This window comes from Haemorhous mexicanus, chromosome 5, assembly GCF_027477595.1.
Source record: "Haemorhous mexicanus isolate bHaeMex1 chromosome 5, bHaeMex1.pri, whole genome shotgun sequence".
NCBI classification, from domain to species: domain Eukaryota; kingdom Metazoa; phylum Chordata; class Aves; order Passeriformes; family Fringillidae; genus Haemorhous; species Haemorhous mexicanus.
In genome coordinates, this window is record NC_082345.1 from 9,417,505 (window position 1) to 9,430,284 (window position 12,780).

General features: G+C 36.9%; 1 protein-coding gene across 8 annotated transcripts in view; it reads left to right on the top strand.

The window, feature by feature from the left end:
• CCDC91 (coiled-coil domain containing 91) overlaps window positions 1–12,780 on the top strand; it is a 119,818-nt gene that overhangs the window by 54,970 nt on the left and 52,068 nt on the right. For all 8 annotated transcript variants that reach the window (XM_059845828.1, XM_059845825.1, XM_059845827.1 and 5 more), the window contains one exon: window positions 8,224–8,331. In XM_059845828.1, the coding sequence (XP_059701811.1) occupies window positions 8,224–8,331 (108 nt within the window). The remainder of the gene's footprint in view (window positions 1–8,223; window positions 8,332–12,780) is intronic.

Genomic DNA, 12,780 nt, shown 5'->3' on the forward strand with positions numbered 1-12,780 from the left:
TTACCATTTTAATGGATTTGTGTGAACTAAAGGAGAGCTCTGCATGGGTTATATTGGCCCTTTAAAGGAATAATTTCTTCCTGTGTAGTTGGGTAAAGGGATACATTTATGTGCCATAATAATTTTTGAAAGCTGTTTTACCAGTCAGCAGCAGCTGGGTAGATCTGACATGCCTTCTGAAAAATAAGATTTATGTTTATCATTTTCAGTGATTTGGCACAAAAGATTAGGGAGTTAATTGAACCCTGTGTTTCTAAACAATGTTTATATTTAGTTATTATTTCTCATAGAATGTTTATATTCAAGTTACATAAAATCACTTTTTAATACCATGGAACCATGACATGAATATACCTCATACAAGCCTTCCTGTTGGCTCCTGTGGTTAGTTGAACATTCTGATGAGAAATAATATCAGATATGCTAAGCTCTGAGTAAATTACTGCAATCAGCCCTGTCTGCAAACATGAGGTGACTTATTCATCAGGGTCTTTAAAAAACACAAACATTTTTTGGTTAGTTGTTTAATACCTTCCTTGTATTCCTTTGCCATGTATTTTAAATAAAAAAGTAACTCTATCATCAGTGGAGACCAAATCTGTTCTGTAGTTTTGTTTGAGAAAATTGTCTTATGGATTCTTTTAAAATGTTATTTCATTGTTAATATTTCAATATGAAACAGGGCTAAGATTTATTTTTTTTTAAGTAAGCGAGTCAAATGTGGTTTTGTAATTATAAAAGTAGTATCTTGCATTCTTGGGGCTTTTTAACTGCTCAGATCCTTAGGAGTTTATTCTGTTTTTCAGATATGGTGGCAATTAGATAACCAAACAAGGATTCCTAATGTAGCATTTGTTTAGGAATGTAAAGTAAATATGATTAGTCCTTTTAGTAAAAGACAGAATTGTGAGATTCATGAGCTCATTTAATTTACTCATGAGTAGCCAGACTTAATTTTTTGCTGAAATGTGTCTTCTTTAGAATTTAGACTGTGTTACTCTAATACATGTTGTGTATATGCAGAAGTAACTTCCATTTTCAGTAGGTTTTCTGTAAGTGCTGTCTAATTAATCCCCAAGTTACTTTGGGTGTGGAAATTCAGCTAAACAAGTCTATGGGTCATTTAAAAAGGCATGGGAAGGAAAATCTTGTTTGTGATGAAAACAGGCTTTTTTTGCATTCCTGGAGATTTAATAAAGTGAACTGATGAGGGTTATTCCAATCAGGGGATTGCTGAGGCCCTAATTAGGTTGTGTTGCAGTCAGGAGTGTTGGAATTCTGACTAATCCTCTCTGAAACCAGTCAATTATAATTCTGTGGTGCTGCTCCAAGCAGAGCCACAGCACAATTTATAATACTCAACATCAGTTATTTAAGGATAGCTAGTGAAAATATGAGCAGTTCATCCTTAGCCCCAGGAAATAACCCCCAGAGTGCCTCAAACCCCAAATCCTGCAACTTAGGTATTGAAACCTTGAGTGGAACAACAGTGGAAGGAAGTTGCCTTACTTGTCTTTTTTGTGTTCCTGGCATAGGTAGGTGTTATTGTTGGTGGATTTGTGAACGTGCCTTCATTTTGGTTTACTAAGGAAAAGAGAGTTGCCATTTTGTAGCTTCTGTGTCCAATGCTGCCAAGCTGGTGACCAGAAAACCAGAGTTTTCTTTCATTCAGTCCATAAGTCCACTTCTTCCAGATGTGCTGCTGCAGACCTCTGTTGTTGTTGATGTATCTTCCTGTACTTCCAAATGGCTTACACTTCCTTCTAGTCCCTTTCCTGTGTTTTGGGGACTTATTTGTTGTGAAAGGGACAGTATTTCTCCACATAGATCCTTCACTAATGGGCAGACCAGGTACTCAATTTTGAGGACAAGCCCCCTCAGTTCCTACTCCTGACTGGTCCTTAATATGGCAGCAGTGCTGAAAATGCAGCTTACCCAGGAAGTCAAATATTGAATGACCTGTTTTCAAGGACCTGGATATAACAAAGCCCTTAGAATTAAGTTCGGTTATCTTTGGAATGTTCACTTGTTGAATGTGTTTGGAAATCCATTAATAGAGACCATTAGATGCTTTGTAGCACAAACCCTCAAAAGCCTTGGCCATTGTTAAGCATCTCACATTCTAATCTTCCTTACAACAAATAAACCATTCACAACACAGTTCACGAAATTTGTATTAAAAACCACAGGAAAACAAATTAAAAATTAACTCACTGTTCTGTGTAGGCCAAGTTTCCCCTTCTCATGTTTAATTTCTGTCTTTCATGTCATTGTTATTTTAAACTTTTATCCCTGGTAATTAACCACGGTAAAGAAAAGTAAATGTAGATCTTGGAAGTTTTGCTTGTGGGATCACATCACATCTTAAGATATTTACCACAAGCAACATAAGAATTTCTCTTGTGCTTGTTTAGTCAAGCTTTTGTTCTGATATTGTCACAGTTCTCTAAATAGATGAGTTAATAGTTTAAATCTGTTTTATTTCTCATCCTATGAACTATCCTCTAATACAGGCTTTAAAGAATATGAGGTTACAGGCAGGTGTATTTATTTGATGGGTTTTATTTCCTTAGATTATTTCATGCAATTAATAGTGTTCTAAAAGACAACCTGCATGAATCAGAAGTGTGTTCCCTTTATGGAAATGAACTTCAAGGTGCAAAGTTCTTCCCAGCCATTGCTGCAGTACAAGTTTTGTCCACCAGTTTTCAGTGTAAGGTGGTGGGTTTTTTTCAGATTTTCAGAATGTAAGAACAGACAGATTTTAAAAGCATGGAATATGTGGGGCCATCAGATTTTCTTTCAAAAATATTTGTGCCAATAATACACCTCTGAACTGAAAGGTTACCCTCTAATAAACAAAGGAAATTTTAAAGGATTTCATTACAAAAGAAGTTAATCTAGAATCAGGATATCTTTTTTTAGACATAGTTTATCCCCAGTGAGGGAAAGCTCTGAAATGTGGCCAGTTCTCAGCTCTTTTAAACATCAGCTTAGCTTATTAAGTTTCCAAGTTGACATCCTGGCTCAGAAAGGCCTGACACATGAATAAAAGGACAAATCCAAAATTGTTGCAAGGCCTTGTATTTCATTTCCAACTTCTGTGCTTTTTCATGTGCAAGTCACACTAGAATTCAAGTGAGCCTAGAATATAAAACAGCATTGTTTTTTCTCATGGAAAGCTGGTAGCTGGAAAATGAGAGATTCCTTGGGATTTTACATTATAAGAGTACTTCTGTTTAACAGTGATGCTACCATGGAAGTCTCTCTACAGAATTCCAATAAAAGCCAGGTGCAATCAAGTCTCATAATTTCAGAGATCTGGCTATCAAAAATATTTTATCATTGATTAAATTACTTTTTGAAAGCAGTTATGAAAATTGCAAGGAATCTCTCCCTCCCCTTCCAGTAAGGATGAATTTTGTATGTGCTTCTGACTATAGAATAATAAATAGAGTGTTAAATATTATAAAAATTGGAAGGTGAATAGAAGGTTAGGAGTGAGTTTGCAGTTTGTTTCTGGCAGGAGTCTGTAAGAACTTTGTTTTGTGTAAAATAAATCCTTTGCCCTCGCATACCAGTAAAGCTGAGCTACCTAGATAAACCCAGCATGGTATTCAAACTGTAAGTTGTTGATTCTTCCTGGTATGGGTAAACAGTTTCAACCAGAAGCAGTTGAATATGCTTCTGGATATTCAACAAATATCCACAAATATTCAACATACAAAAAATTCAATTTTTTTATATAACTGCAAAAAATACATTGTCCCTTTTTTTTTTTTTTTTTTTTTTTTTTTTTTTTTTTTTTTTTTAATTTAACCTCCCTTATTCCATAGCATCTAAATGGACATGTTTCATTTTCACTAAAAAGGCAGGCTCACCTGGAAGGAGCCCAGTCATGAAAATCTGACCAATTCAGTATTTTGGGCTGAAGTGGGAAAGTTGAATTCTTTTGAAAAAGACATTTTCAGTAATCTTCTAAATAGTTTTATTTGAATCATCTCTGTCTTAGTTAATTAAAAAACCAATTAGAAATAAAACCCAACTAGTCAAATGCTGCATTTTATTGAGTTAATGCATCTTTTCTGTGGGTCGGGAAAGAATTTGCATTGTGTCCTCTGCTCTGTTTTATCATTCAGCAATTGGTAAATTTCACCCTTAAATTAAGTAGCAGTAAGTTATTAATTGGTGGAGACAGGATGCTGAATTAGATGAATCATTGTCTAATGCTATAAAGCATGAAAATTCCATAGTACTATTGCTGTATTTAATGCAGTTCACATGTTTGAAGCAGTGTGGCAACTTCCCATTAGTAACTTTTCTTTTTAAAGATGACTTGTTTTGGTCATCCTGACTCAGCAGCTTTGAAGTAAAGAAGTGGTTTGATGTACTGCCTTCCATTTAGCTACTTAAACAAGCCAATGATGCTTGAGCAGGATATTCTTTTGGGTTGACTATGGCTTTTGATACAGTGCTTTTAAGAAACATTCTAAAACATAACCCAGCAACGTGTACACCATGGTTTGTATTTCATACTGATGTTACATAACATTTTCACACAATGCTGCTGTGTGTCTGGGAAGCCTGTGTTTTGCAGGGGTCAGAATTGCTTTCAATTTTTTTTTTTTTTTTCAGAAGAGATAGGAGAGGATAATGACCTCTGCTTTGTTTTTCCAGTTGCCTTTATTCTTTCTAGCTTTTTCCTATAATAAAAAGAGGGAGTTGAAAGAAAGGGGTTTGGTAATTTGTTACTCTTAGGGAATTTGGGAAGAATTGGGATAACGGTTTTATTTTGGCTATTTAATTCAAGAGGGTTTCTCATAAATTCTAGCTTCTGGCCTTACAATAAATTCTATCTGGGCAAGTAGCTGTGGTTTCTATTGCCACTAGAATGAAATCTATAATGCATCTAGAATGAATGCACTAGGGCTGTGCAAGTAGGTTTGAATTAAAAATAGGCTGGGGTATCCACTTTTTGGCAAAACTGTAGTTGCTGCACTTTCGCCTTTTTAAGTATGAGGAGAAACTTTAGAGATAATCTGGTACTCAGTACATAACACACTGTAGAAATACAGGATGAAGTGTTGTGATCACTTGTGGTTTTAAGCTTTTCTTCTCATATTGGGCACAGTGCAGTTTATCAGTCCCTGGTGTGTGTGCAGGAATTCTCCAGGATTCCCAGCACACAGGTAGTGTGCTGTCAGTTCCAGGACTAAATGCTCTGACCAGTGCTGAGACCTGTAATAGATGTGTATTCCCTTAAGAACCTCCCAGGGTGATAATGGATCTTATTATGATATTTGAATTTAATTTCAGCTCAAGGTCCTCTAAAATTATTTCAATGTATGAAATAAGCTAAACTATAAGCTAAGGTTAGTTCCTTATCTGAGCTCAAACAAGGGGTTCAGAATAATATACTTCCTTTACTTAATTTAATTTAAGAATGTTTTGTTCAGTCATTTAGATATGTGAAGATTTTTATAATGGTTTGTGGAAATAATTTTTTTTCTGTGATTTTTATAATGCATCACGTATCAAACTAAAATGAAGACTCTATAGAGAACTTAAGGGGTTTCACTCAGTTCTGTCAGAAGCCACCATGTTTTGGTTATTGAAGGAAAAGCAGCATCAATTCTCTGCCAGCTTTTTTGGGTTAGGAGAGAGGTCAGAAAGTGGGGAAAAAGCCAAGGCTGGATGGGGCTCTGGGCCACCTGGTCTGGTGGAAGGTGTCCCTGCCTGTAGCAAGGAGCTGGAGCTATATGATCTTTAAAATCCCTTCCATCCCTTAAAATCCTATCACCCTGTGATTCTGTGATGATCCTTCCCAACCAGTGTCAAGGAAGTTCATTTCACAATATATAGAAGGGAAAATGAATTAACAAGAGCTCTCATATTGAAGTCCTACCCTTGACTTCATGCAACAGGTGCCATAGGCTACATTCTGCTGTAAGCTTACTTGCAATGATTCCATTAAAAGGAGACTGTTTCAAGAATGCCAGCTTGGTGTTGGGTCACTGGCTGTAGATTTATGGAATGTCAGCCCAGCAGCATAATTAATAACTCCTCCTTAACTAATTAAGGGTGTTTTAGCAGTGGTAGGAGTATTTGCCCAATTAATCAAAAGACTTTTAGTGTCACTGTCATTGTCACTATTAGAGATGCTGATCATCAAGTAGCCAAATGTGAGTTTCAGTTTAGCAAATGAGCTAATTGGTAAATGATTTTTAAAAAAAAAATATTAAATTTGAGTAGTTGATTATCTTGATATTTGCCAGAGATTTGGATGGGTATCACACATCTGTGTTGTATTTCCCATTGAGAAACTGCTAGTACTGTGCTACACAGGGAGATTTTTCTCTCTTTCTCCTCACTTGGCCAACTAGTGGAGCAGTCAGATACAGCATCAACCCTGTGGTACTATCTAAACTGTGTTAATAGTGAGTATGACAGAAATTGAAGGCTTTTTTTCTAAATGTGGAATTTTATGTATTTTCCAAAGAAAAATAGTAATAATAGGTTAATTAAAAAAAATTAACAGCCTCTACATGCCATCCAATGAATAATTTTTTTTTCAGTGAAAACTGAAAGTTCTTTACACAATTTAATAGGATTTTAGCAATTGCCAGTGAAGTCTGCACAGCAAATTGCATAAGGTGACTCAACCCTTGGCATGAGCAAGAAACTGTCTGAGAAATGCCATGGCAGCCTAATGACCCTTCTGTTACTGTGTTCCCTAAGAACAGATTTTGTTTTCTTTTGTACTGGTTACATGAAGCATTCCATGCTACAATAATTTAGGCAAAAGAAAGAACCCAAACCCCAAGGTCCAGGCTTAATTTTTGCCAGTGATATGTGGCTGTTCTAATTCAGGCAGAGTATAAAGATTCATGTACGGAGGCTACACTTCTTTGAGAATTCAGTATTTCTGAGTGCTCAAATTTCTATGAATGAAAGAATTTATTTAAGTAAGAAATAAATTGGCTTTTTTGAAAGTAAACTTTCAAAACTTTCAAGAACTGCTACCATGGTCCAGCATTACTGAAAAACAGCGATTTTGGCATAAGAGGATAGTTAGTGAAAAATTTGGAAAGGTAATTGAAAAATTGTCAGAAGATTTTATCTTTTTTATACATTCTTGGGGTTTTTTTTGAAGTATTCAAAATTTTATTTGATGTGTGTGTTATATTCCATGAAGTAAATGTATCTCTAAAATAAAGACTGTTTGAAAGAGGGGGATTTTTTTCTTTGTCTGCATTTGGGCCAAAGGTCTGTTTTCTGTAAAAGTCATGTCTGTTTTAACTTACCCAGTCATTTTGACTACTTCAGTATATTGATTACTAGTTAAGAATAGTTTGGTACACTGTGTATAAATAACCCAATGAATATTTGGAAAGTGGCAAAAAGACTTTATACTATCAGGGAAAAAGGCTTAAATCACCTGAGCCAGGTAAATGTTTAGCTACCATCATTGTTTAGGGAAGCCTGAGCATAATTCTCCAAATGATAGTTTGGTTTCTTCATGGATCTTCAAGTTTTTTGTTCCTATTTCTGCATTCAGATGCTGGAGGTTTTGCAGGGCTCAGCCAAGCGTGTGTGAGTTCAGGCATGTGCACAAACACGTGCTCACACACTCACAGCTCCTGTCTCATCAGCTGTTTGTTACTGCCTTGGTACTTTGACTTTCCACACTTCAACTTCCACTGCTTCACATTCAAGTGTGAACATCCTGGGGGGGCATTCTTTCATGTTTTATGTTACTCAGAATTTCCATCTGCTTTTACTTGACTTGTGGTTGTGAAGATCATGCTTGGCCCATGGGATCTTACACAGTGCCGAGAGGATGTGGAGTTTTGTCAGCCAGGGAAATATGTCTGGCTTTTTCTTTTTTTTTTTTTTTTTTCTTCTCTTCAGCAGCTTTCATATGCTCCTCTTCTTGTGTGGTCCCACTAAACTGAGTATATTTAACAGAAATACTCTCCCTCTCTATCTTCTGTGTGCTGCTGTCTTTTAGGCAGACTGTATAAGAAATCTGAGATTCAAAAAAATGTTAGTCCTGACTGAAAACAAGGTAGTGTTACACAGAAAGGTGCTTTAATCATTGCACATTCCAAATTTATAACAGCATTCCACATTCTGGTTGTAGATGAGTCTTAGTGGATCTGCAGTTACCAACAAACATCCTGGTTATATCTTTGTTGAGTTTTTTGTGCCTTTTTTTTGCAGGCACTGCTACAATCTACAGTTCAGCAGCAAGAAGCAGCTATTGAAAAGCAGTATATATTAACCATTGAAAAGCATTCTCACAAATGTCAAGAGCTCCTTGATGCTCAGGTATGGATGTGTTTCCATGATTTCCTTTTCGTATAAACTCTTCCCTGTTTGAAAAAAATATTAACACGTATGATCCCCAAAGACAATGATCCATCTCTCACCTTGTTTCCTCAGCATGCCACTAAACACAAGTATTTCAAAATGCTAAATAAATAGAGAGTCTTCATCTGTTGAGATCAAAAATGTTCTATAACACTGGAGCCTGCTTGGAACAGATTCAAGGAGAGTGTAGCACTGAGAAAAAGTCTCAGAGCAACTTAATACTTCTTAACAGCTCCCATTTTCTGTGGTCTTGGAAAAACCATTCAATTATTTTTCATTTATGTGGATAAATGAAGGATTTGATTGTGTGGGATTTGCATGAATTTTTGGTCCAAATTTTGAGATGGTTCTTAGATGGTAGATGAAAACATGTGTTTTCCACACCTGTTTTTATTTCATAGAAATCTTACCTAAGAATAAAAAGCTATGAGGAGTTATATAATATCCAGAAATATATATATATATACATTAGTGGCCTAAATTGGCTCATTTAGCATGACTTGAGTAAAAGCACTCTGCACAGCAAGTATTTGAGGTCAGAGCAATTAGAGATGAGTCTCTGAACAGTGTCACCCTGGTTTGTTATCAGTAAGATCTCGGTTTGACTGAAGTGCAGCTCTTGAATCAAAATAATAATGACCATGAGCATGGTAGTTTAAAAACCAAGAAGTTAATTTGTTAGTGGCCCCCTGGAGTCATTTATATTGCAACTAAGTTATCTCTTAAGTACTGTCAGCAAGAATTCTGCAAAAAAATACCAAAGATAATTTTTAAAAATTTTCTTGGAGTATCTTAGTCCTAAATACATCAAAAGTCCCCTTAAAGGACTCCACTGTTTCCAGAAGTGTTTTATGACCATTTGACTGCTCTAACCATATCAATTAACACCTAGTGCAAATGTGTGTTAAATACATAAGCATCTGTGAAAACAGTATGATGGAAAGATGTCATAATGTGGAGATATTGATTGTATTATGAGTGAGGTTATTGCACAGAGTTGCAGTTGTTTAATACTTGCTATAAAGCTCTAAGAGCAAGTAAAAATGAATTTTTTTAAAAAATATTTTGTGTTTTTGAAATGAACATATCGTTTGCTAACTTGATATCACTTTCTAATGTTAAAAAGGAATGAACATCATGAAATACAGAAATTTCACGGGAAGATTTTTTGAGATTGTTCTTACAGACCGAGCAATAACTTGCACCTGTGACCAGTCAGATTTGCATCAAAACCCCCAAAATGGGACAGAAGTGTGGAAACATGGTGAAGAGTTCAGATTTACCTGGGGAGAACCCAACAAAGTAAAAAACTGTTCTTGGTCATAGGACAGGGAGTGGTTATGACAAAACACAGTGCTCAGTTCACATCATATTTGCATTTAACACCCTTTTGGATGCCAGAAAAAGTGTAAATTTTGTTCACTAACTTCCAAGTAATTTCTCATTCAATACAATTGAGGTTTTTCACCTCTCATTGTAATGTAACACTGGGATTTTGAAGCCTAATCAAATAGACAAGTGTGGGTGCTTGTGGTTGAGCTATCAGGTTTAATTAAATATGATTTATACTGGCAGATTTTATTCACTCATAAAACTTTGTTGAAAGAGCTGAGAAATGGGTGGTATGGTTTTTTTTTCTTTTTGAAAACATCTATTATTAAATGTATATTTTTGTGTTTATTTTCACACTTCTTTTTCTTCAAATGATTTCGTATGTGCTAGCATAGCAAAAGTTGAGTTTGATGAAATTGCTGCTGATATTTATGCACAGATTCCATTGCTGTTTTATGTTAGGGGATTGTACATGCATAGCCACCTTTACATGATGGTCTCTGAGTGTTTGTATCACTGTAAAGAAATTTTTTGGTGCAGCAGTAGTTGCACAGTGCAGGTATGCACTCAACACAAAAATCGCTTCCTTTTTCTGTTCCCTTCTAATATTTGTGCCTCACAAGCAGTATTTTCCCTTCAAAGTTTTAAGCCTGTGTAAAACTGTCAAACCACAGAGTTTTTTGTGCTCATTTGCCATTCCTTTTAAATTTTCTGCTGTTTTATTTCTAGTTCCACACAAACAAGATTATCCCATGATAACTCCTTTGTCATGCCTTCTACTTATTCTCCTTTCCCCCCTAAATTCCCATGCCCCTCCCTCACAAAAGTCTCTTTGAGATGGAAGAAAGGCTGTTTTTCTCTGTTTGTCTTTAACCTTTTGTTAGTGTTTATTGAAGTTTCTGATTTTGAAGCTTATTTATATCAGGTGGAGGTGCAGGTTAAAATCCTGTCCAGAGAGGAACTATCCTGCTGATAATGTTCAGTGTACAAGGTTGTGTTTTCCAGGATGGGGAAAGAAGTTAGACCTCATTGCATGGTCCTATCCCAATTTCCAGCTGGAAAAATACCTGCAGTTGATATTTGATCATTTTGTATCAGTTATTATAACTGATCAGATATTTGAGCCAGTTTGCAAACTGGCTCTCTGTAGGAAGCATCCTGAGTGATGATCACTGGAATGGTTCCTTCCCAGGTGCCAGCCTCTAGAGCTGCTGGTTTTCCCAAGGAAATACCCTCCCATATCCAGAGTGGTGTAGGGAGCAGGGGAGGGGGGGATTCTGCCCCTCTGCCTCTCTGCTCTGCTGAGCCCCCCCTGCAGAGCTGCCTCCAGCTCTGGGATCCCAGCACAGGAAGGACAGGGAGCTGCTGGAGCCAGGCCAGAGCAGGGACACCAAGGGATGGAACAGCTCTGCTGGGAGGAAGGGCTGAGGGAATTGGGATTGTTCAGCCTGGAGAAGAGAAGGCTTTGGGGTGACCTCATGTGGCCTTGCAGTGCCTGAAGGGAGCCCACAGGAAAGATGGAGAGAGACTCTTGACAAGGGATGAAGTGCAGGGGGAATGGCTTCACACTGACAGACAGCAGGGTTAGATGGGATGTCAGGAAGAAATTCTTCCCTGTGAGGGTGCTGAGTCCCTGGCACAGGGTGCCCAGAGAAGCTGTGGCTGCCCCACCCCTGGCAGTGTCCAAGGCCAGGCTTGATGGGGCTCTGAGCAACCTGGAATAGTGGAAGGTGTCCCTGCCCATGGCATGGAACCCAGTGACCTCCAAGGTCCCTTCCAACCCAAACCATTCTGTGATTCCATGATTCCAACATTTCACAAAGCAGACCAGGCACATTCTTGTGGCACATTCAGGGACACCAGTGTCGTGGTGTCCTCCATCAATGAACAGGACAAAGAGAATTCTTTTTCTCTGTGCCAGAAATCAGTCATGTCATATACTAAATATTTAGGAAAGCTGTGCTTGTCCGTTTTACTTTTCAAGAGTTTGACAATATCAGAAAATGCCAGTAGAAAACATATGAGTTCTTTACAAGTTGGAAAATCACAAATTTCACCCTCATCTTTTTCTGAGACACAAACATTTGATGCCTTCTGAAAATGAGCATCAGCTTTGATCTTGTGGTTTTACTCATGTGCTGTGTAAAAATACATGGTGAAAAACATAATCAACAAATTTCTGAATAGATTTTTTTTTTAATGCTCAGAAATTTGTCATAATATTCAATCAAAGCAGAGGGTGTTAAAATGTGTCCATAGCAAGGTACATTTTTTAATTCTTCTTAAAACAGTCAGTGATCTGTGTATCAAAATAAAATCTTAAATACCTACAACAGTTATTTTTCATGATGTTTTTATGTGTCTGAAACTTGTCTCACATTTGTAGATGCAGCAGCATTTGAGACAGCTAGAGTTATCCCCATGTCTTTAATGCTTTTTCCAGTCTATCATGATGTTGGCTGCCATTTGCATGATAAATAGCAGTTCAACATCTCTTGCATGAAATCTTTTGGCTCTTTGAGACTCACTCAGAGAAGTACTGGTTTATCTTCAGTATGAAAACAACTGCTGAAGGGTCAGTCAGAGTAAAAGTTCCACTGGCTGGAGCTCATCTTTTAAAGTTTATGATGCTTTCAGGAACGGCCTGTGGACAATCAGAAAGCTGGTGTGACAATAGTCATGAGAAGCTGGAAGGTGATAGGTATCTTATCTTCTCTAGTATTTGGATGATTCATTTTGAGGTGTTTTGCATAACCTTTTGTGTAAAGTACCAGTATGTCTCCCAACAACTCCTAAAATGTAGAATGTAGGAAGTACTATTCTTTTACAGCAATTCTTTGTATGCCAGGGAAAATGTTTACTTCCATTTGAAACTCAGTTTCACAGGAGATATAATTTTCTTTGATTCCAAATAATTGCTTTTAGAACTACTCAAAATTTGCCTCATGATTCTCTAATAATGCTTATTTTATGAACTTTGATTATGGTTTTCTTCTCTTGAAAGAGGCTCAGTGTTTTTCCCATCTGACGGTAGTAATTGTGAGATTTTTTTAATGCCTGATCTTGAAGGGGCCA